The sequence below is a fragment of the Ochotona princeps genome, unplaced genomic scaffold (assembly GCF_030435755.1).
Source record: "Ochotona princeps isolate mOchPri1 unplaced genomic scaffold, mOchPri1.hap1 HAP1_SCAFFOLD_2525, whole genome shotgun sequence".
In the NCBI taxonomy this organism is placed as follows: Eukaryota; Metazoa; Chordata; class Mammalia; order Lagomorpha; family Ochotonidae; genus Ochotona; species Ochotona princeps.
The window spans coordinates 19,022-46,065 of record NW_026698664.1 but is presented as its reverse complement, the minus strand read 5'-3'; the positions used below and the strand labels follow the sequence as shown (position 1 = coordinate 46,065).

Genomic DNA, 27,044 nt, shown 5'->3' with positions numbered 1-27,044 from the left:
ATAGGTGCGAAAGTTTTTTAGTCTTGAATACAGCAGTGACGTTTCGTACGCTCATATCTCCGAAACGCTACATATCTCCCAATTCACAACATATATGGCTGCAGGCAGACCCTGAAAGATAGACAGAAAGCAGCAAGCAGATGCCACCAACAACACACGTTCACATAATAAACACATGCAGGTAGTCTTAGAGCTGCCCCGCGTAAATGCTCTCCAATGCGACCAACTCACCCTATTGTGCACTTCTCGAAACACTGACAAACACACAAACAAATGACACACACACAAACACACACACACACACATTCTGATGCATTGGGATAGATTACTTATTGTCAACGTAGTATTAGTTTTGATAATACTTAAGAAGTTTTACTGGATGTTGTTTGTCTAATGACTATCTGTATTGTCGTTTTTTGTGTCCACACTTGCTGTGCACATTGGTAGCTGTCGTCGTGTTGCACTACACGTGGCTTTCCACACGTCAGTGTTAACGTGATTGTGGCTATCTTCACCACAACGCCCAGGGGGGAGTGCTCAAGCTGCCATGCTGTGGAGAACTGGAGGTGCTTTCCAGTGGCTGCCAAGGCCCTGTTCACTAGTCTTATTCTCCATAATGCGGCAGTGAAGACAAAGCTGAGACCTCTCTGCCTGCTCGATAGAATCCCCTGCAACGTACGCACCCACATATACACACATAGATACATACATAGGTACATACGTACATACGGAATACCTACATACATAACTGATATACCAGTGAGACACACACACCTACATACATACGTACGTACATACATACATATGCACACACAATGGAGGAGCTTGTGCCATTACTAAATAAACTGCAGGACGCGTTGGTCTCTGCAGGGGTGGCCGCTCCTGGGGTTCTCTTTGACCTCCCTCAAATTGCTGTTGTTGGAGCGCAGTCTGTTGGGAAGTCGTCAGTGCTTGAAAGTCTTGTTGGCAGACAGTTTCTCCCCAGTGGCACTGGCATTGTCACTAGAAGACCTCTCATTCTACAGGTAAATATATATATCTGTGTTTGTATGTGTGTGTGTGTGTATATACGCGTGTGCATATACGTATATATGCACATATATATATGCATGTATATATGTACATAGGCCAGCGGTTGTACAAGGTCGTAGAACGCTGTAACAATCCCCGTATTCATACGATGCACGTGTAATGTACGTGTTGCTCTTGCACTGCATACATTCCAGAGGCAGGCTTCAGCACGAGCACTATATACTGCTCTATATTCTATACGCTACATGTATATACTCACAAATGAGCAAGCGCTGTACGTGTTGGACACTCCATACGCTATATATGCATATGTGTAGATATTGGGGAGGGGCGTATAGATATTTGTATATATGGCTGTATGCGTGCTTTTGTCAGTACATTGTAATAGCTCTCGTCATGCGCCTGCACCCACTTGTACATACAGCTGCACAAGTGGTTGTCTACTATATCAGTTTTCAATTCTGCTTTAGATATATTACCTCCGACTGCTACTGTGGAGTAGAGAGGTGTAATTGTAATGTATTCATATCGCGCCAATATGAATACATATATGTATATATATCCAGCTTGTCGCTGTGTATAGGTAGTATTGTTGGTACGTTCCCTCCAGCGTGTCACTAGAACGCGCTTCACGGAGTGCTTGCGGAGTGCTTAAGAAGGGGCTCGGGATTTTCACACTTCAGTAATATGTGTAGGGTCTTCCGCATGCTACAATATCTTCGGGGCGTAACCCTCTGGTAGAGCGTGTGGTGAATACCACGCACGCGCTTCAGTGTCATTACAGCACATCGCTTTCTTCATGTGTGATGCCTTGTGTGTGCTCTTCAATGGCACTACACCGCATCGCTCTCTTTATTTACGTTGTGGTTTTAACGTCTTCTAGTGTCACTACAGCGCATGTGGTCTTTCCGTGCAACAGCTGCTCGTCGCTTCAGTGTCACTACACCGCATCGCTCTCTTTAGGTGTCTTGAGTGGTCAACGTCGTTCAGTGTCACTACAGGGCGCATGTTGTTCTTTACGTAAAAGATCCTGTCAGCGCTCCAGTATCACTCCACCGCATCGATCGCTTTACGTGTGTTGTGTGTCCTCATGGTGTTTCAGTGTAATCAGAGCGCGTTGCCTTCCTAATGCATGCTTCATTGTCACTACAGCGGGTCAGCGGGTAGCTATCATACTGCGTGCTTCAGTGTCACTACAGCGGGTCAGCGGGTAGCTCTCATACTGCGTGCTTTAGTGTTACTACAGCGGGTCGCTTTCCAAGTGTGTGCTTCAGTGTCATTACAGCGGGGCGCTGTCTCCAAGTGTGGAAAACCACCATAGTTCACCGCATTCTTTACGTTTATGGTAGCTTTAACGTTCTTCAGTGTCACTCCCCCACACCCTTTTCTCTCTGAATGGAGTCTGCTAGGCGCACTACAGTGTCCTACAGCGCATACTGCTCTCCTACTTGTCATATTCTGCATACGCGCGCCCCCTTGAGTGTCACCACGCCGCGCCGCGTTCTACGTATGTACGTTGTCGTCACACTCTACATACGTCAAATAATAAGAGAAATGCGGTCTTTGTGTGGTTCATTTGAGCAACAAAGAGACATAAGCGAAGCGCTGTCCACATGTGAAGCGATTTCGAAAGCTTCGCAACTGTCATTGAGTATGCACTCGTGTATGGGTGGGGTCTTTCCCAAGGACTCTTGAAGCCCATGAGGAGAGTATCACAGCCTCCTGTATATTGTATTAGTAGTAGATGTTGCTGACTGCACTGATGGCTGCCGTATCTTCAAAGGCTCTTGCATGTTGAAGTAGTAGTAGTTGCTGTTGTTGCTGAGTGCAATGGTGGCTGCCGCTAGATACGAATGCTCACCCTTTCTACTGGACCTGTGCGCGCCTCTGTGCGTTTGTGTACATGTCGGTCGCTTCCAGGGTCTCTCACAGTGCAAGAGACACTCCAGAGCCTCACTTATGTAGATGTACTTGTGATGGGAATAGCTCCTTGCACTGGTGGCCGACGGTAGGTACTGATGCTTGATGCTTCTATTATATTATGAGCACCCCCTGTGCATCCGTTTGCGAGCAGGTACCTCTTACAGGGCTTGTAAAGCTCATGAAAACGCGGGTGTCAGGGCTTCTTGTATATTGTTGTAGTAGTGGCTGCCTGTACTAGTGGCTGCTGTTAGCTACTAGTGCGTCATGTGTCTACTAGTCCTTATTGCAGTAGTAGCTCTTTGAAAGTTATCAGAGTAGGAAAACATGCACATGAAAGCGCTCTGTGTGAGGGTCTTGATGCATGCGTGTCAAGAGGGCTAGTCAAAAAGCGCTTCTTTGCCGTTTTTCCTTCTTGCGCCTTTATAGACCATTAAAGACGGCGTCAATGCACCTCCATCAGCTGACTACACAATGATATAATCACACACAACTGTATACTCTTACTAATACTCAGTTCACGGTGTGTAGATACTATGCTCGCACCCCGAAGAAAGGCGTGGCCTCGGTGGTAGTAGTTGTAGCAGCGGCACGAGGAGCAGTGGACCACACGTGGTGGTTGCATTTTGGGTATACACCAAGGGGCGGTGTCTGAACTATCGCAGCACTCGTGGCGTATATATCTCCATTGATATGTCGATGATGTCGCTGTTGGTGTGTTGTAGTAGTCGTATCAGTATTAGTAGTATTAGTAGTACTAGTGGTAGCACACCAAACATGCTGGTTATTTTTTGTGTATCCAGAGAGCAGAGCACATACAGCGACTGCGTTTTCGTGTATACACTGAGTCTACCACACCTAGTGACTGCCTTGTATGCATACCCGTGGTAGACCACAGGCAGTTGTTTCTGCCGTCTATGTATACGCGTAGTAGACCACACGCAGTTATTGCCGTCTATTTATACCCGTAGTGTACCACTTGTAGTTGTTGCCTTCTACGTAGACACCTAGTCTACCACACATAGTGACTGCCCTGTATGCATACCCGTAGTAGAACACACGCAGCTGTTGCCGTCTATTTATACTCGTAGTATACCACTCATAGTTCTTGCCTTGTATGTATACACGTAGTAGACCACAAGTAGTGACTGCAACACGTGTGTACACGTATGGGGGACTTCAGTTTAATGTCTATGTGTCGGACCATTCCTATCGCCTAGTCCTCATTCATTCCGCATGCACGAGTACTCTGCTACTCGTATGCCCCCAACATCATGTAAACCAGGTCTTCTGTTGTCGTTGAGAATTGTACACAAGTATCTACAGTTTGGAGACATGCAGAGCATCTTCGAAAGCAGATGCAGTCACACTCACACAAGCCCAACACAGAATGACTGAAGGCCCTTATTGCTGATTATATATGGTGTACGTATCTCACATTGTGTGTGTGTGTTTGTGGGTGGGTGTGTGGGTGACTGTAAAAATACTCGTGCAGGTCACATACCGTGTATGTAACTGTAAACACTTGTGCACATCCTATACTGTGTTGTGTGGGTGTCACTGTAGGTACTTGTACGGTGACATATTGTGTGTGTGTGTGTGACTGTGAGTACTTGTGCATGTCATATTGTGTGTGTATGTGTGTGTTTGTGACTGTAAGTACCCGTACACTTCATGTTCTCTGTGTATGTGTGAATGTGAGTTCTTGTGCAATGACATATTATGTGTATGTGACAGTAAGTGATTGTGAATGTCATATTTTGCGTGTGGGTGTGTGGGTGTGTGTGTGACTGTAAGTACTTGTGCATGTCTGGGATTGTGGGCGGTGATGATTATTTCTCTTGATATATGTATGTGCATGTCAGTTGCGCCATGCACGTGTTAAGGAGGAGTACGGCGAGTTTTCGCATATACCGGATAAACGCTTTTTCAATTTCACGGAGATGCGAAAAGAAATACAACGGGAAACCGAAAGAGTCGGCGGAAAGCAAAAAAATGTTTCTCCTCTTCCTATTTTTCTGCGTATCTCATCTCCACATGTTATTGATCTAACACTCATCGATCTCCCTGGAATTACCAAAGTACCTGTTGGTGATCAACCCTCCGATATCGAAGTAGGCTTAGCAGGTGTTGATGAATATTACACACGATAGTATATGAGTGTAGTAGGAGTGTAGTAGCTCACGCTGTATAAAGGAGTATGTATACTATGTGATACTTGTGTTGACGAGTATATACTAGAGATATGATGAGCGAATAGCGAGCAACCCAGTCACACACACATACACACACACCCAGAGACGATGTCGCCTGCGAATCTCTCACACATATACGTACGCATATTCGACTTGGCCTCATCAGCCTTTCCTGACATATAATACATATAGACGTAGTAGCCTCTGCTGTACTACAGAGGGGGGTCTTACTAGTATCTACGAATACCTTTCAGAGATATGAAGAAGAAAGGCGGGCCTCACGAAGTGAATGCGCGCCACTCAAACACACACACACACAGAGATACAGACACAGCCTTACGAAGTGAAAGCAAGCCACTCAATCACACACACACACGCACACATATATACAGACACAGACAGACATCACATGCGTGCCTCAGACACTCACGTACATATTCATGCCACTTAAAGGAGGAGGAGTAGGAGTAGTGGCAGAAACTATACATTACATGCAATGTAGAATTGCAGGAGCTTCTGCTGTATCACCAGGGGGTGGGTGCTACTGCTACTCACGAGTATTGAAGAGATATGAAGGAGGGGGAAGCGCAGTGACACACCACCCGACGTGGGCGTACTCGTGTGTGTGGGGCAAACACACTCACATATGCGACTCGGCCAGCTCTTCATTACATATAATGCGTAAGACTGATTAGCTTCTGCGGTACTACAGAGAAGGGTGGGTACCTGTATTCACGAATACCTCTCAGAGATACGAAGGAAGCGGGGGCGTAAGCAAATAATGAATCCTCGCAGAAACATCCTCCAATGCGTATCTCACACATCAATATACTCACACGAATCGGCCTTGGCTTGCAGCACCACCAAGGGCACGTTTGAGCGGTAGCGTAGCAGCTGCCTTAGCAGCACAGGCAGATGTGGGTGTAGACGCCTCCGTGCACACACATAGAGGAAGCGTTGGTGCTGCATTTGCAAGATGAGAGACGCTGCCAGGACAGTAATGTACTGAGCGAAAATGAGGGCTTCTCATTGTGGGCTGAAGGCGGAAAAAACAGTTGTGTGGGCACAGTTGCATTCACCCACACACACACACACACACAGAGATTATGAGAACCACCGTGCATTGTAGTTTTTCTGTAATACTAGTATTAGTGATAGTACCAGTAGTAGTACTGGAAGTAGCAGTAGTAGCAAGTCCATATGGAGCCGCGTCTGTAAAGATTTTAAGGAGACGCCGGCCCTATCTTCCTGTATTCAGCACTACAGGGCCTAGCAATAGACGCCGCTAGAGAAGCTGGAAAGCCACACGAACGGCCTTCATACTGATGAGTATGCATTACATGGCGAGCTGTTATACAAATACTTCGCGTGACGTCAGGTTGTATTTGATGCTATATCTCGGTGAGTATCTCTTTGTTTATGAAGATGTGGGGGCAGCAGCTGGAGAAAGTCCATACACATGCTAGCTGCCGAAGGAAAAAGTGTGTCGTCCACACTCCAATCTAATCTGTCATCATGTAACAACAAGCGGCGGCGAGCTTTGAGGCAGAGAAGGCAGTAATAGGAGAGTCATAAGCGGCAGCAGCCTCAGCAGAAGAAGAAGAACCATCAGCAGCAGCAGGAGAGAAAGCGGCAACAGCAGCAGCACAAGCAATAATAGAAAAGGCAGCAGCACCAGCAGCAGCGAAAGCAACAATATCAGCAGTAGAAGAAGCAGCAGCTGTAAATGCAGTCAGAGCGGCTGCAGTAGAAGCAGCAGCAGCAGAAGCAGCAGCAGAAGAAGCAGCAGCAGCAGCATTGTAGCTGCAACAACATCGTAGCCGCAACAGCATTCAGCAGGCCATTCAAAGAGCGAGTTGTCACGTGTTTTTTCTCAAATTGCATTTGTGCACTTGTTGCTTAGGGGTTTCAATGGGTCCTAAATAGTCTCTCTATAGAGCAGTAGTGTGAATCTTCATTTCTATGCAAGTTCACTATAACTAGCAAGTCGTATATGGGGCATACGCGAGGCGTCTAAGTGTGAGTGTACTAAAGATGTATAGCTGTTTGCTGAGAAAACTGTACGCATACGCTTGGGATATTAACATGCAGCTATTGCCGTCACTTACATTGCACGCAGGAGTGAACTTCGTACGCTGTTGTGTGTGTGTAGCGTTTGCATGTATTAGTCCTTGATACGTTAGTCATACGCCACGCCTAAAAATAGGCATCCAGTTGCTGCTATCACTTGCATATATTATGCCTTGATGTGATAAACATACGCATATGCGCAGGAAGTAGACATGCAGCTATCGGTTTCTCTTACCACTATATGTTGATGCGCGATCATCGTGCGCATGCACCTATGAGAGAGACATGCAGTTGTTGCAAACACTTGTTGCCATCACCTGCGTGTATAATGTTTTGATATGCTGAATGAGCGAGGGTATCCTCTCCTTACAAAATATGGTGTACTGCCCTGCAGCTGCAAGTGAGGCGGATCGTTCACCAGTACATCAGCAAGCCAACAGCTATTATACTCGCTGTGACTGCTGCAAACACAGATATTGCCAACTCTGACAGGTAGGCACACGAAAAAGAAGGGATCACATATATACGCATCGTTGTATTGATTGGTGTCCCCTCTGTTTCGTTTCCTGCATGCGCTGTCCAGTTTTCGCGAAAACCCACACCTCTGTGTTTTTATCGCTCTCTCTCTCTCTCCCTGAGTATATGTGTATATATATGTGCACACCCTTGCCTCTATTACTCACGTAACTTCTGACTCTGTTACTAGACTTTCTGCTGCTGTCGCTGTGGGCACTCCACAGTCCGTACGCTTTTTGTGCTGCCGTGCTTCCTGCAGTCACTGGATTCAGTTTATGCACTGCTTCTACGGACTGCTGCTCAAGTCCACTTGTGTTGCTAGTCGTAGTGCTGCTGCATGGATGTCTGCTACTGTTCGTGCGCTCGACGTATATATTGTTCTTGGGATGATAGCCGTAGTGCTGCTGCCTGGGATTCTGCTACTGCTATTGCGCTTGACATATGTACCGTTCTTCCTATGTTGCTAGACGCTGTGCTCTTGCATGGACGTCTGCTACTATTCGTGCGCTCGACATATATCGCTATTGTGTTGGTAGCCGTAGTGCTGCTGCCTGGAATGCTGCTCCTGTTAGTGCGCTTGACATATGTAGTGTTTGTCTTGTGTTGGTAGCAGTAGGGCTGCTCCAGGGGCTTCTACTGTTGTTAATGTGCTCAAGACATGGACTGCTATTGTCCAGCGAAGACGCCACGGTGCTCGTGTGGTCTTCTGCGGCTATGCCGCATGCGCTCTCAACCGTAGGGTGCTGTGTAGCCTCGTCGTGCATGTCTTATTGCACTCGGCGTGTGTACTGCTACCGACGTACTGAGCCGCATTTATGTAACTAGCCCTACTGACGGGTGGGCTTTTGCTTGTGCTTGTACACTACCTCATGTGCTGCTAGTGTACCACGGAGCCATCGTGGTGCTGTAGTCTATGGGCTTCTGTCAAGTGTCGATAGAAGGAGGGATATATATATAGGAATAGATATGTGTATATATGTACACATATATACATATGTAAATGTTGCAGTATATAGGCAGTGATTGGGAAGAACCGCCTTCTCCTATGCTGGTTTTGGCCCTCAACCTTCAGAAGCCCTACTACACCGTAGCGCTGTGGGCATGTTGTTATTGCGCGTCCGCCACAAGTGCTGCTGACCTTCCATCAATTTTCAGGTGTGTATGTATTCACTGTGATTCAATTTCGCTCACATGAAATGCTTTCCTGCCCTCCGCCTCTCTGTCTGTCTCTCGCTCTCTCTCTCTTTGTACATATATATATGTACATGATGTTTCATGATATTGTAGTTGTGTGTCTGCCTTGTGTGAGTCTTTCATAACGCTTGCACGTCATTGACTAGGAATATGTAGGCCTTGTCTAAAAATAATTTGTAACCAATTTAATATATGTATACATATATATATACATACACATGTATAGATACATATATTGTATATATGTCTATATATATGGCTGCCAAAACTGACAGGACGTCTGCCACGACTGATCCTCTTTACTTAGAAAGTTACTTTGACGCGTTGCTTGCTGCAGCTTAAAGGTTGCTCGAGAAGTCGATCCCCACGGACAGCGAACTGTTGGAGTAGTTACGAAGATAGATACACTCGAACCCGGCGTTGACTGTGTCGACTTGTTATGCAATCGAGTTATTCCTTTGAAACATGGGTAAGAATTTATTCTCGACTCTTTTCAATCATTCCTCTATATAGAAACGCTAACACATACGTGTACGTATGTATGTATTTATATATATACGTATATCTATATCTATATATTTGCATCCATCTATTCATTGCCACACAGTATATAGACGTATACATATATACGCGTCGACCTGTTATGCAGTCGCACCAATTGTTTCAAACGTGGGAGAGGTATAATGCTTGACTCTTCTCAATCATTGTTACTATATATATAAACATTAACATATACATATGTATACGTGTGTGTATGTGTGTGTTTGCGCACGCATGTATGTACGTATGTTTGTATGTATGAGTGGCGTTACAGTTGCTAGAGTAGGTGCGGTCTCTACTTGCCCTTGAAAAGATAATGAAGCACACTGAAGGTAGGTTGCCTTTGTGTGTGTGTGTCGGTGTTGGTACAATACTAGCCAGCGCACCTGTGAGGTGCGTGTTAATATATATATATTTACATACATATACATATATTTTATATATATATATATATATATGTACCCGTCGGTGTCTGTGTGAGTAGATGCGGTCTAAATTTGCACTAGCAGCAGTTGAAGTATACTACCCCGAAGATAAGCCGTTCCCCTCGCTCGTATATGTGTGTGAGTGCGGATGCTATCAGCAACACTTGTTTACGTAATACTGTCGGGTACTGCCCCGACGGCGTGTGTTGTTGTGCTGCAGGTACGTGGGCGTCGTATGTCGCCGCCCGCGACAGCACTCGCAGCGACAGGAGGATGGGGAGGATGAAGAGACACAGCAGTCGAGCTACCGTGCAGCGGCGCAGGCAGAGGCACAGTTTTTTCGTTCGCATGCAGCGTATGCCTCTATCGCCTCACAACATGGAATCCCTCATCTAGCGAAAACTCTCAATAAAGTACGATGGTATTTGATATTGTGTTTCAGTATGACTGAAATACCATATCAAGAGTTGTTTCTTTTTTTATTGTTCAAGGGCAGCATATCCCTCTTGCTATTACTACTAGTTGCAGTATTACCAGTATTCGTAGTAGTAGCAGTAGTAATAGCAGTAGCAGTAGTAGAAGTAGCTGAAGGGCACTGCAGTATTGCTCCAAGGTAGCATATATATATATATACAGTAGTAGTAGTGGTAGCAGTAGTCGTAGTATCAGTAGTAGTAGTGTCAGTAGTGTTAGTAGTAGTGGTAGTGGTAGTAGTAGTATTAGCAGTAAAAGGAGTAGTTGAAGGGCATCGCAGTATTGCTGAAGGGTAGCATATATTTATGATAGTAGTTGAAATGTATTACTCTACTGCTGACGCATAGCATATTCCTACAATAGTAGTTAGCGTATAGTACTCTACTGCTGTACTGATATTGACGCGCCTGCAGTATTTTATCGTTTTGCTTCGTTTCATGTGTATGTTGTTCTCTCTCTGTCTCTCCAAAGTCACACGTATACATCTATATATATATAGATTGATATATGTACGCAAATACATATATATACATTTATATGAGAGTATAGAATGTGAAATGACTGACTGAAAGGTAACTGGTAATTGTCAACACCTCTCTACTACATTTGGTAGTAATTGTGAGTGACACCAAGTGCTGTCAGTGGCAAGGACCTTTGGTGGCGCCCGTTGCTGCTACAACGTCGCATCGCTCTGCTTCAAAAGAATTGCTGCTATATGCAGCAGTTTCTCTAGCCGCTGCACATACACACACATGCTTGTCTATCTAAATGTGTATATATTCTCTTCTCAAGACATATCTATAATTTCTTCTCGGTGCACGTATACACATTTCTTCGCCAGAGTACATATATATGTATATATGTATATATGTATATATGTACAAGTTTTATCACCAGTGCACATGTATATATATATATATCTATATGCTCTCCCTTGACACCGCATATCTATATTTATATATATTTTCTCGTCGCGGCACATGTGCATATTCTCTTGCCACTGCCCATGTATATATATATATGTATATACCCTCTTGCCATGGCGCATACATATATCTATATATCTATATCTATATGGGATATATGTACGTTTGTAAGGGGTAAACTTGAGTATATCGCTGTGTTTTCCAAGGAAAGGGACGAGTGCGTTTCTCCGGCCCTTCCTCCATCCATGCCCTCTTATCTGTCGTAGTTGCAAATGAGAGAGATACAGCAACAAGCATATATATATGTATATACATTTACGGTGTAAGCACATATATATATATATATATATATTTACGGTGTAAGCACATATACATATATATATATATATACATTTACGGTGTAAGCATATATATATATATACATTTACGGTGTAAACACATATATATATATATATATGTACACATATACGGTGTAAGCACATATATATATATATATATATTTACGGAGTAAGCACATCAAACATAGCATAGCTGTGTATATGTAACCAGCTTGCATACTTCAATGACTTGCCTTCCTCTATCGTCTTGCGTATTCTTGTCTGTGGGGGTGGCGCCGGTGAGCTGCTGATTCTGTGTACTCATCAACGTAACACATGTATATTTATATATATTTTCTCGTTACTCTACATGTAGATATTCTCTAACCACTGCATATATATATATATATATATTCTCTTGCCACTACACATATATATACGTATATATATATATATATATATATATGTATACAGTTGCCGCCCGATGTTGTCCGTGTTTTGTCCTGCTGTGATGTGCTGGTACTCTGGTGTGCTGCTACTATCGTGTGCTGTTACTGTGTTCTGTCGCTGTGTACTCTTACTACGTGCTGTTGCTGTGGTCCACTGGTGCTGTGGGGTGCTGGTGCTGTGGGGTTGTGTTGCTGTGGTGTTGTGTTGCTGTGATTTGCTGGTGCTGTGGGGTTGTGTTGCTGTGGTGTGCTGCTGCTGTGGGGTGCTGTCAGTGTGTGGTAACCGCGTGGTCGCTTTTCGGTGTGGCGTCTTGTTACTGTAGTGTGTTCTCTCGCTGACATTTGGTGCTGTGACTGTGTTCTCTTGCTGTGTTGTGCTATTGCCGTCGTGTGCTATCACGGTGTGCTATTGCTGTGTGCTGTTACTGTGGTGTGCTAGTGCTGTGTGCTCTTATTGCTGTGTGCTGTTGCTGGGTGCTGTTATTGTAGTGTGCTGTTGCTGCGTGCTGTTATTGTGGTGTGCCATTAGTGTGTGATACTGCTGTGTGCTATTGCTGTGCACTGTGACTGTGGCGTGCTTGTGCTGTGTGCTGTTATTGCTGTGTGCTATTGCTGGGTGCTGTTATCGTAGTGTGTGGTTGCTGCGTGCTGTTGCTGCGTGCTGTTACTGTGGTGTGCCATTAGTGTGTGGTACTGCTGTGTGCTATTGCTGTGTACTGTTTCTGTGGTGGTGTGCTGGTACGGTGGTGTGCTGTGATTGTGTGCAGTTGGTGTGCGTCAGCCTTGCATGCTGTTGGTGTGTGCATTTACTGTGTGCTATTTCTGTGTGCTGTGGGTGTTTCCCTTTTTACTCCGCTATCCGCCACACTGTGGCGTTCTGCTCCTGTGGTTGTGTGTGCTATTACTGTCAATTGCCACTGTGTTGTGTTACTCTGGCTGTGCGTTGTCGCTGTGTGCAGTTGCTGTGGTGTGCTATTGCTGTGCTCTGCTCTTACTGTGTTCTGTGGTTGTCTGTTGCTGCTGTGGGCGGCTGTTGCTTGGACGTAATGTGTGTCTGTCTGACTGACTGTGTGCTGTTTTGGGGGCTTTCTATAATAGCTGCTCTTAAGTCACGTAAGGCAAGCGCTGCCTGAGCTGCGCAGAAAAGTAGCTGTGCTAATGCAGCAGACAGAAGCAGAGCTTGCCAATTACGGTGACCCCTTAGTGGAGGCTAAAGCAAATCCTGGGGCCCTTCTGCTTCATTTCTTCTCCAAGTTTGCTCGAAACTTCCAGGTGGGTGTCTTCATTTTCATTTGTCTAAAAAAGTCTTACATACACTGCATGCCCAGGAGACACTCATATCAACGGCTCTCTCTCGGTCTATATAAAGTATACGTATGTATGTATATATATATATATATATGAATGTGTGTGTTTGTATACATGTATATATCTCTCTCTCCCCTTGTCTCTCTCTCTATCTCTCTCTCTCTTGATTTATATATATATATATATGTGTATATACAGGTACGTATAGAGTACGAGGCTACACTTACTCAGTGTGTATGTATGTGTGTGTTTGTGTGTGTGGGTGTGAGTCTGTGTGGATGTGTGTGTGTGTGTGTGTGTGTGTATGTTTGTGTGTTTGTCTGTGACGCCGTTTATATGTGTGCATGTACTACAGACACGTAGGCGCACAGTGCGAAACCATTTTGTAGATTTACGTTACATGTATTACGTGCGTGTGAACATACAGACATACAGCCTCGTACGTATATACAGACGGCTCCGCATACCCGACAACCACTATATACGTATACACACACACACACGCAGAACGGCAGACACATACACATACACGCACACAAACACACATACGTATTCACATACACGTATATATACACGCAGGGGGAGACACACGGGGACACACACACACACACACACACACACACATACGCACGCACCGTTTTGCCATCTGTTATTCACTGTCGAGGCAGATATCAGTTTTATATGCTCTCCATCCTTCAATGCGATTTGGTACAGTAGCACTTCGTATGAGTAACAAGCATACATACATACGTACACACACAGACGACTTACACACATACACACACACACACACATATACAGACATGCACACGTACAGACAGACAGACACACACACACACACACGAGTTACACGCGTGCACACACACACACACACAGATACACACATACACAGACACATACACACATGCACGCCTACACACACACACACACACATATGCACACATGCTTACATACACATCCACGGGCATATACACACATGCACACGTGCATACACAAACACACACACGAGTTACACACATACCCACATACACACCCACACACGCAAACACTAGTTACAGACATACACACATACACATATGCACGCCCACAAACAGACACACAGTGTACATTTCTCCTCCTCTCGCGCAAAACGCACGTTGTTTGTTGGGGTCTACCAACTACGTCGTCGGCACAACATCAAACATGCATACACACACACACAGAGATTTGATAGGAATTGAAGAAGACACATATGTGTAGCTCTCGGTGGTCAGTGCCTCTCCTGTATTAGAGACTCCGGTACTGTGTATACGGTGGTAGTATTAATACTCCTCTGTTGAGCCTGTGCACACACAGACAAACGAGACTCGAGTATAGTGTACATAGATCATGGGCGGTGGTAGTGGTTTCTTAGAAAATGCAAGAGAAACGATAACAGCGTACGTATACCATGTGGTGATAGTTGTTCTCGCAGACGTGCACAGATGCAAACGAAATGATAGCAGTTCATTATGCTTTCGAAAGAGACCTACTGCTGCATGCAAATGTGTTTGTGGTGTGTGACGCCTTCCAGGATGTTATCGACGGGAAGCTGCAAGCGCAGCAGACGTCGGAGCAACTGATGGGAGGCGCGCGAATAAATTTTATCTTTCATGATTGGTATAGGTCAGTCACCCTTTTTCTTGTTCCTACAGACACACTCTAGGAAGGAGAGAACAGCTGTGATAATGATAATCGTAGTAGTAGAAGAAATAGCAATGTCGTTGTATTATTATGAGAAGTAGTTGTAGTAGTAGTAGTGCTAGAAGTACTAGTGGTAGAAGCGAGAAGTAGTTGTCATAGTAGTAGTGGTGGTGGTAGTAGTGATAGTAGACATAGTGATAATACTAGTACCAGACGTACTAGTGGAAGGGGGGGGAGATACTTGTAGGAGTATTAATAGTAGCAGTAATGGTAGAAGAAATGCGGGTAAAAATAGTTCTAGATCTAGTAGTAGGATGGAGGACGAACAATTGTGAGAGTACTAGTACTAATAGTAACAGTAGTGGTAGCACTGGTAAGAGTAGTAGTAATAGTAGCACTACACAAGTACTGGTAGCTATAATGCGAGAAGTAGTTGTACAACACGTAGTAGTAGTAGTAGGTATAATAATAGTAGTAGTAATAATACTCTCATACTAGATGTACTAAAAGTAGGAGGGAGAAATAGTTGTCATGGTAGTGGTAGTAGAATCAGTAGTTATAACAATGACAATAGCGCCAGATGTAATAGGAGCACGAGGGAGCAATAGTAGCAGCAGTTATAGTAGTTGTAGTAGTAGTATTAGTCGTCATAATAGTCTTAGAAGTACTAGTAGTAAGGGCGAGCAATAGTCGAACTACTACTACTAGTAGTAGTAGAAGTAATAGTAGTAATGGTGGTCATAGTAGTAGCACTAGTAGTATTAGTAGAGGTACTACCAGTAGTAGTAATATTAGCACTAGTAGTGATACTAGAAGTCTCGGTTTAGAGCATTAGTAGACAAGTCAAAATATATGTACACACAGACAGTAGCACCACCGTGTCTCTTCAGCAGTTGCCCGGTAATTGCAACAGCAGAAAGTAGTATGCACTTATGTAATAAACTTTTCTCAGCCCCACGAAAGCAGCCATACATTAACTCACACACTCAGTATACACCCAACTACCCTCATACATAAATTATACTTCTAATGAAAGGGGGGTTGTAATAGTAGTAGTAGTAGTAGTAGTGGCAGTAGTAGTAGTAGTGGCAGTAGTAGTAGTAGTAGTAGTAGTAGTAGTAGTAGTAGTAGTGGCAGTAGTAGTAGTAGTAGTGGCAGTAGTTGTAGGGAGTATTACACATACGCGCAGTCTCTTGCGCCCACAAACACACACACTCTCTCATCATCTTCATCGCACAATATATATATATATATTCATAGGTAAATATTTCTATATATAAATATATATGTATACATATAGCGCCTACAGAGACGTACACTGTCTCATCAACTTCCCCGCACAATTTATATATATATGTATATATGTATTCGTATATGTCTATATATCTGTATGTATATATATTGCGCCCACAAACACATACACTCTCTCATCATCTTCCTCGCACCATTTATATATATATATATATTCATAGGTGTATATCTATCTATCTGACTATCTATATATATATATATATATATGCAGTCGGCAGACGTACGCGCACAGTCTCAATCTCCTCCCACCTGCCTTTCTTAATAGTAGTACTTCTCATGAAGTGGATGATGTATTGATAGTAGAAGTGGCAGCAGTTGTAGATAATTTCACAGTTATTATACGTGCAAACATGTGCGTCCACAGACATAAGCGTCTCTTCGTATGTATGAAAACAAGTTTTTAGGGACACAGAGGTACACGTGTGGGTCTTTCCTTATGAAGTCTATCGAATATGTGTGTGTGTGTGTGTGTTAGATGTACAAAGGACGTACTAATCAGAAACCAGCAAACGTGCGTTGTGGGAGAGGGTAGGAGACATATATTGCTCTCTGTTCGTGTGTGATGGGAAGCAGCGTAGTAGGTATGAGAATAATACGGGGATATATGAGAGCCTTCTTAGCTGAAAACAGTAGTGGCGTAGCCCACAGGCAGTCTTCTGCTCGACTCTTGATTGAATAAGAGTAGAAAGAGCAGACAAAAACATCTTACAGACTACAAAAAGAAATCAGACCTACATGTCTTTTTGTAATATCTAGATCACCGCTTCAGTAAACTGGGTTTGAGAAAAAGTTGTCTGTTCAAATGTATGAGAGAGAGAAAGAAAGAAAGAAAGAAAGGAGAGAGAAGGACATACTTAGTCATATGCAAGCAGAGCTTCTAAAGGGGTCACCATATGAATTGTGAGAGTGTAGGTCCTGCATATACGCAGGAAGCTTCCACGCCTTCTTTCCCTGTGCGAGTAGGTGGTGTATACAAGACGACGGTATTGCTGCAGCCCCACCCCTCCCCCTGCACTGCACTCAGCAACAACTCAACGACCAGGAGATGTATCAACTACCGAAGTTGCACACTGTGGTGTGTGTATCATGTGCATTCACTTAAAGGCAAGCCCACGTTATAGCGAACTACTGAAGTCTCACACATCACTGTCCACACACACCTCTCCACCTACCCTATATATATACATACAAATACATACATATATATATATATATTCCTCTGGCCTATATATATGTAAATACATATATATATATATATATATATATATTCCTCTGGCATGATTGGTTTGACATATGAGCTGCCATGCTCCCTAGTGTCCATTTCTCCTCTCGTAAGCAGGTTGTTCTTGTGGGTCAGCAGATAACATTCTACATATATATACACACACATGCACCCAAACATATTCACTGTACAAATACACATCCCCATATATACGCCTACGTATACACATGCACATACACATGTACCCATACATATATGCTTAGATTCTTCCATATATACATATACACATGCAATCTTATATATATACACATGTATGCACGTACGAATATAGCTATACACATAAACACATGTACGTTTATACATATACACATGCACTTACATATAAATACGCACGTAATCGTATACATTAACACATGTATCCTCATACATGTACACACCTACCCCTATATATACCTGTAGCTACACATATATTTGTGCGTGTGTAGAATCTAGCGACGTAGATGTATATGATCTTTCGCTGTGTGTTCGTGTGTGTGTCTGGGGAGGTATGTGTGTGTGTGTGTGTGCGTGCACGTCTGTATGGGAAGGCTATACACGCTTGAACATTGTGCAGGAATGAGCCGCAAGTCCACGGGGCGAATGGTAGCAGGACCGCTTGTGCGTTTTGAGGGCCTTAATGTCTTCAAAGCGCATGCGCGGTGTCTCGTGTGGACCTTTTTATTCCATTATGAGGGAGAGTGTCCATTGAAGGTGTACTACCCTGCCGTGAACTACACGTACTTCGGTACCACTCACATATATAATGTGCATGCACGTAGTGGCGCTGAAATAGAGCGTGGGAGTATTACGTGTATACGTATGGAGTGCAGATGGAGGAGGAAATGTGTGTGTCGAGCGTTCGCTGAAAGATGGCTCTGTTATCTTGTTTTCATTGACCTTTTGCTTTCTCCTCCTTCTTCGTTGTTAATTTCTAACTGATTTTAATTGCCTCGAAATTTATTATTGCAGTCGAGCACTTGCAGAATTTGATCCACTCGAGGGGCTCTCAGACCAGGAAATACGCACGGCAATACGGTAATAAGCCTTTTCTCTTGAAGAAAAATACATACTTATATATATGTATATATATATACGTATATATATATGTATCTATATGCTGGCAGCAATGTTGTATATATGCTGGCAAGCATTCTATTTATATGCTGGCAGCAATCCTATATTTATGCTGGCAACAGTGTTATGTATATCTGTCGGCAACTATGCCATATATATGCCTCCAACCATGTTATATACATGCTGGCAACAATGTTGTGCATATGCTGGCAACAATTTCACATATATCCCGGCAATCATTCTGTATGTATATCCTCTCAACAATTCAATATTTATGGGGACAACCAATCTATACTTATACGCTGGCAACAGTGATGTACATATATATATACGCTCGCAGCAGTTCAATATATTTGCTGGCAACAGTGCCATAGATATGCTGACAGCTAAGAATATATATTCTGGCAATATAGATACATATATGCTGGCAGGAAGCATATGTATACGCAAGGAACAAGTATATATATATATATATGTAAATATCCATGTTGGCAACGAAATGACAAGTTGCTGATAGCGTATATATATATATATATACTGGCTGGCAATGAAGCTAGATATATGCAAGCAACAGAGTCTCACCTCTTTATGTAAAATCGTGTTGTCTGCCTGTCGCTCCATTACATCAGTTCGTGCCTCTGTACTGGGTGTATCATTGTGTGTGTATAGATATATATATATATGTGAAGATGTGGCAGTGTTTCTTCATATGTTTAAGGGCGCATCAGTCACCATACCTCTTTATATATGTCGTTCTACTTAGCCTCTCTAAATGTATGTCCTGATTATATAGTTTATTTTACTGAGCATTTTTGAATTTAAAATGTCCTCTTCACATATGTTATTCCATTGGGCATCTTTATATATATATATATATATACATATATATAGATATATGCGCCCTCATATATGTTAGTCTATGTAACGTCTCTCAATATACGTGTCCTCCTTACATATGTTATTCCATTGGACATCTTCATATATATATATATATATGCAGGCAATAGTGTTATGTATATCTGTCGGCAACTATGCCATGTATATGCCGCCAACCATGTTATATACGCATATATATATATATATATATATATATGCGCCCTTATAAATGCTACTCCATTTAACATCTCTCAATATGTGTGCCCTCCTCACATATGTTATTCTACTGGGCATCTTTACTTATACATATATATATACATAAATATATATACATACATATAGATGTCCCCTGATGTGTATTACGGTACTGAGCGTCTTTGAATTTACGTGTCTTCCTTACGTATGTTATTGTACAGACATTTATTAAATACGTACTCTGCTGATGTATTCTATTCTACTAGTCACCTTCAAGTAGATGTCATCCCTATTTATGTAATTATACTGAACGACTCTATATGTAAGAATATGTCATCCTCACATATGTTATATTAATGAGCACTTTTTGATATTCATGTTCTTCTTATATATGTTAATATTGGACCGAGCATCTGTTAATATATGTCCTCCTCACACCTACCATTCTACTGAGCAACTCTGAATATACATCCTCCTTATGTATGCCTGTCTACTGAAGATTTATGAATATATGTCCGCTTCACGTATCCTAGCCTACTGAGCATGTATAAATATTCTTTCTCATTTTGTATGTAGCTCTACTGAGTTTATCTTCGACTGTATTTCGTCCATATATCTGTTATTCACCCCACTGAAGATTTGTGAATATATATTCTCCATATATATGTGTTGCTCTACTATATGTTACTCTACTTAGCAACTCAAAATATATGTCCTCCGTATATACATATATAGATATATGTATATATATAATTGTACTGAGCATCTGTAAGTATATGATTTCCATATATATGTTACTTTACTGAATAGCAACCTCTAACATATGTCATCCATATGTATGTCACTCTACCAAGCAACTTTGAGTACATGTTCTCCATATATATATATATATATATATATGTATACATATATCATTCTACTTCGCAATATTAAGCGTGGGTGCTCTTTACATACGTTATTCAAGAGAGCTTCTCTTAATAGCTGCCCTTCGTGCTTCTTCGCCGTACCCTTCCTCCCCGCCCCCGCTCTCCTCCACCCGTTTGCGCAGGCGTGACGCTCGCAGCGGAGCCGGGAAGGGAGAGAGAGGTGAGATTCAACTACTACTCAAAATGATGTCTTTTTCGTGTGTTGCTGCCTCCTCTGCAGAAACGCCACGGGGCCGAAAGCAGCTTTGTTTGTACCCGAAGGTGCCTTTGAGATACTCGTGCGAAAACAAATTCAGCAGCTTGAAACACCGTCACTGCAATGCGTCGATCAGGTGGGGGAGGTGGCCACGGAAGGCGCCTTTAGATAATCAAAAGCAAGCCTGCGTGCTCTGACAGAATGCCATAGATGCCATTAGACTGTCTGATCCAGTCTTACAGCACGAACAACCATGCTGCCACGTCTGGGGACAGTCCAGGGTATGTAGGTGTATCTTGGTGTGTACATACATGTATGTCGAAAGATGAGTTCTCGTACACAAACGTCTCCAAGTACGTCGACGTTTGTGTGCATAAATACTACTGTACGTGGCTAGAGGTGCATGTATATCCGGCGTGTACCTATATATATATGTGAGTATATGTCTCTGTAGCTTCAGTGGACGTATATATATATATATGTGAGTATATGTCTCTGTAGCTTCAGTGGACACATATATATATATATATATATATATATATATATGTGAGTATATGTCTCTGTAGCTTCAGTGGACATATATATATATATATATGTGAGTATATGTCTCTGTAGCTTCAGTGGACACATATATATATATATATATATATGTGAGTATATGTCTCTGTAGCTTCAGTGGACATATATATATATATGTGAGTATATGTCTCTGTAGCTTCAGTGGACATATATATATATATATATGTGAGTATATGTCTCTATAGCTTCAGTGAACATATGTATATATATATATATATATGTATACATATGTGTATGTAGATGTGAGTAGATGTGTCTGTGACTTGGGTGGGTAAACATACTTATACGTGAGGGTGCATATACTTGTGTGTTCATTGTACACGTATATATACACGTGAGTACATGTGTCTGTATGCTCATTGTGTACGTATGTATTTGTTCAGCATGTATGTCTATATGTACAGTGTATAAATATTTATACATGTGAGGATATGTGTGTGTATATGTGCAGTGTGTACGTATATACACAAGTGAATATATGTGTCTGTACAATCGGTGTGTACGTATATATATGTTTTTATATGTGTCTGTATGTCCGGTGTCTGTATATGTGTGAGTATACATATTTGTGTCTTCGGTGTGTACGTATATATACAAACATATATACATACATATATGTGTGAGTGTATGTGGTTATATGTTCGATGTGTACGTGGCTATTTGTGAGTATATACGTCTGTATGTTCAGTGAGGACTGCATGTACGCGCCGTGTAAGGGACGTGCAGCGTCTAGGGAGTTATGAACGACCCGATTCAGCTTTGGTGGCGGAGGGGTCTGGTAAATCGCTGCTTTCGGTGCCGATTCGTCTTTACTTGCCAGCTCACTGGCATATCCATTTATGCATATATAGGCTTATATACTCTCAGGAAGACAAAGAGAGATAGAGAGGAAATAAGTACAGATATATATATTGCAGATCACATGTTAATATATATGTGTATACGTGTATACCGGGAAGGATCACGACTTAGAGGTACATATAGTTGACGACATATACTTCTGTAAATACTGGTGTGTATATATATACCTGTGTGTACAGAGAAAGAGAGAGAGAAAAAAAGAAAGAGCGAGATTGATACGTGTTGCAGCATATATATATGTAAATGTAAACATACTTATCTATGTACACTTTCATATACGCATATATATATATATGTATGTACATCAATATACATATGTATATGTACATGTACATACATATATAGAGAGAGGACGAACGAAACATGTAGCAGATTACATTATATGTATACATATATATACATGTAAGTACTGAGACATTGCTCTCAATTTGTTGCTTGTCGTAGAAGCATGTTAGACGTAAACCCAGTGAGTGTTTATATGTTTTGTTAGCCGACACCCACAAGATCTGATGATAGAGTTTTCTACGCCAAGCAGACTTTCACTTTTCGCTCTTCCTAGAAACGTCAAAAGAAGAACTAGACATATTTTCCCTCTACACATGAAATATACGTAGGAAACTTACGCAGTGAATGGTGAACCACATGTATATATACGTCATGTGTATAGCTATATGTGCATATATATATACACATATATGTATATATGGATATATATATGTATATCCATATATATACATATATATACGTATATATGACCCCCCTCGCATCATGCAGAGTGGCTAGAATCACGTGCTTGACCTCGCCCACATGCAGCAGCAACATACCATACGGTGTGCTGATAGACGGCTTCCAACTATTTTGCTCTCCGTGGCAGCTCGCCACCTCCCTCTCTCTCTCTCTCCTTGCTGGTCTTTCTCTCTCTCTCTCTCTTTATCTCGGTCTCTCTCTCGATCCCCCCAGCACCTTTCTCTCCTTTAGTCGCATTTGTCTTCTCACTCAATCTCCGGCTTGTATTCTCTATTTACCTCGCGCTCCTCGTTTCCTACTGTGGATATCTCTCTTTCTGTCACTAGCGCTCTGTCTTCTTCTCTCTCTCACTGTCTCTCCCTCAATACCTCTCTCTGTATATCCCCTGCCATACGTTTCTCTCTCTCCTTGTCTCTCTTCTTTTTTTCTCCTTCGAGCTCTCTGATTATGATTCTTTACATCGTGCCCTCCTCGACTCTCAACCTTAGCATTCCCCTGTGAGACTGTCTGTCGGTCTGACTGTCTCTATCTTTCACGATCTGCCTGTCTGTCTGTCTCTTCTTCTCTCTCTCTCTCTGTATCTCTCTCGCTCTCTATCTCTCTCTGTATCTCTCCGTCCCTCTCCGTCACCAGTTCTCTCCCTCACTACCTCTCCGTGTCTGTCTCTCTCACAGTCTGCCTGTCTGTCTGTTTCTCTTTCGCTCTCTCTCTGTATCTCTCTATCTCTCTCTCTGTATCTCTCCGTCCCTCTCCGTCACTAGTTCTCTCCCTCACTACCTCTCCCTGTCTCTCTCACTGTCTTTGTCTCATTCACTCTCTGTGTCTCTACTATCAATATCTCTTTCCGTCTCACTATCAGTCTCTCTGTTTCATTATCTGTTTTCCTCTCTCACGACGTCTTTCACTCGTACGTCTGACTCTCTCTTTCTTTCCTCATGTGTCAGTCGCCGTCTTTCTTCTTCTTTACGCGTCTCCGTCCCTTTCTGTCTTCGGTTTGTTGCTCCTCCCTCCGTGTGTACACATCTTTCCTTCCAAAGCACATACTGTTTTACATATATGCGTATATATGTATATATGTCTGAGTTCATATATATACAAATGTATATGTGCCTGAGTTCATAAGTATCCATATGTGTATATGCCTGATTGCACATATATCCATCTGTACATATGCCTGAGTGCCTATGTGGTGGTCGTAACACACAGAGGTCGCTAGCAGCTGGCCTTTGTGCCTGTGGTCGCTGCAGTAACGTACTGAGACATACATGCATACAATATATATATATATATATATATATATATGTGCCTGAGCGCCTACGTGCTGATCTTTATATAAAGAGGAACCACCAACAGTAGGCTTGTTCTAGCCTCTGCTTTCTGAAAGTGGACGTCAATATACACATATGCATATATATATATATATGTATACAAAAGGGCGTGTGTGTGGGCGTTTCTTCAAAAAGGCTCGTAGCAGCAAGCATGATTTAGTCTTTAATACATGCAGACAACAACGTGGCTTGTTCTCCGTGAGGCACCGTCCTCCGTCTACGCTGTGTGCGTCTGGGTCTGAATGTGAAAACACAAGACACCAACATATACGTGTTTCTTGTGCGTATAGTTGTTTGACGTAATTTCGATACAGTTTTCTTTGAGCTATAACCTGACGCACGCAGTAACCCGTTGCTTCTGTATCTGTTGTTGCCTCTTCTCTCCGTTCACTTCTTTCTTTTTTTCTCGGTGTTTCGCTTTTTAGGCTTCAAAACGAGTGAGAACTTAGAAAAATTTACAGCAATAAACAGCAATATTCTCGTTGTCCTGCACTCTCATAAGTATCTCACTGTCGTTCTTCTGTGAGAGGAGTAATACATGAGACTGTTGACTTCCACGTAGGTACACACACTTTGTGAAGAGAAGGAGAGGGTGGCATGATTTCGCTTCTTTTGCCTCTGTTCTTCATCACGTGCACACACATATATGTGGGAGGAACACCTCCCTTTAAAGAGAAACAGACAGGAAGAATTATTAATATAAGTAGTAATATTATTATCATCATTAGTATTTTTAGTGATAGTAGTATTATTATAACTATTATCGTCAGTGCACTTTCGCACGCTGACATCTGTCGCAGGTGGCTCGTGTATAGTACTCATGCTACTACTACTACTACAACGGCGACTACAACACGTTCATCCCCACATACACACACACACATACAAACAGACAGACACACACACAGACACAGACACAAACACACGCTCAAATACACTCAATAGCACAAGGACACATACGCAGGTGTTTGCGTTGATTCGCACGCATAATTGTACTGAAAAGAAATCCGCGGGCCAAGGGATGGTAGCTGGTTTTCCCTTGTGCCTCTTTCCTCAGAGAAGTCTTTCTGTCTTTTCTGATTCGCCATGCAGCGATTTCCTGGCTGATTGTAATATAATGCTGCTACTGCAGGTATATGAGGAACTTCAAAAAATTGTCGAGAAGTGTGAATTAGCGGAGATGTCGCGCTTCGCATGTCTGCGGGAGCGCGTGATGGAAGTTGTACGAGGCGTCCTTCGGAGATGTTTGGCCCCTACGTATCAAATGATTCATAACATCATACAGGTAACTCATAACAAGCTCTCAGACACAAAGTAGTCACCAGTACGATTAGAGTGATAATAAAGTATTGCACATTACACACAACATATATATATATATATGTGTATATGCATGGGAGCTCATGGACATGCATGTGTATGATACATAATATCATACAGGTCACTTATATGACCTCTCAAAACACAATAGCTACTACTACTACTATTAGAGTAACAAAGGAGTATTCCACATTAGACACAACTTATATATAGACATATGTATATATGCATAAAAGCTCATGTATATGCATGCGAATGATACGTAATATCATACGGGTAACTTTAAACAACCTCTAAAACACATAAAGGGTATCGTTATACTAATAGTAAGGAGTTACCCAATGCACACGTCATTATACACCTATATATATATATATATTTACGTGCATGCATATGCATTTGTATGAGACATGACATCCTATAGGTACCTAAAACGACTCAATAGGTACACGAATAGTATTATCTTTGTGATGTTACAGAGTTGCACATTAGACACAACATTATACATATATATGCATATATATATATGCATGTGTATGCATGCGTGTGATACTTAATATCATACAAGTAGCCGGTAACAACTTCGTAAACACACAAGCAACAGTATTATTATCTCAATAATAATAGAAACTTACACGTTAGACACAGCATTATGCATCTACATATATACATATATGACACGAACTCACACGTAAAATCGCAAACTACTATCTCCGAGAGACAATATTATATGTACTATTATACAGCTATATGAACACAACAAATACATACGACTACCTCCTAGACTATTGATATATATATATACATACAAAAAATGTTATAGAGTTGACATGAACTTACATAATAACTACTCACGCACAAGGCTAATAATGATGTATACACAGCTGACATGAACACAACCAATAACGGCATACTACCTTATTTTTGAGAGCCAATATTATACGTATTGTAATACACACAGCTGGCATGAGCACAACACGTAACGGCATACTACCTTACTTCTGAGAGCCAATACTATATGTATTGTAATACACACAGCTGGCATGAGGACAACACATAACGGCATACTACCTTCCTTTTGAGAGCCAATACTATATGTATTGTAATACACAGCTGGCTTGAGCACAACAAATATACATACTACATATATTCCCTTAGTATATATTATGTGTATGTAATGTCACAGTGCTGACATGAACTCACTCATGGAAGTAGGACCAACCAGTGAGAGACAATATTATATGTACTGTTGTTACACAGTTTGCATGAGCACAAAGAAATACTACGACCTCTCCCATTTCCAGACAATAGTACTACTACATAATATAATGATATAAAATAA

General features: G+C 42.2%; 1 protein-coding gene across 1 annotated transcript in view; it reads left to right on the top strand.

The window, feature by feature from the left end:
* The first annotated feature begins 815 nt into the window (after positions 1-815).
* Positions 816-27,044, top strand: part of LOC131479114 (dynamin-1-like protein) — a 43,721-nt gene continuing 17,492 nt past the window's right edge. Inside the window, exons 1-10 of the mRNA XM_058659700.1 lie at positions 816-1,025; positions 4,818-5,066; positions 7,612-7,709; positions 9,265-9,396; positions 10,113-10,305; positions 13,157-13,330; positions 14,919-15,010; positions 18,570-18,635; positions 20,892-21,003; positions 25,515-25,667. Coding sequence (XP_058515683.1) covers positions 816-1,025; positions 4,818-5,066; positions 7,612-7,709; positions 9,265-9,396; positions 10,113-10,305; positions 13,157-13,330; positions 14,919-15,010; positions 18,570-18,635; positions 20,892-21,003; positions 25,515-25,667 — 1,479 coding nt within the window. The remainder of the gene's footprint in view (positions 1,026-4,817; positions 5,067-7,611; positions 7,710-9,264; positions 9,397-10,112; positions 10,306-13,156; positions 13,331-14,918; positions 15,011-18,569; positions 18,636-20,891; positions 21,004-25,514; positions 25,668-27,044) is intronic.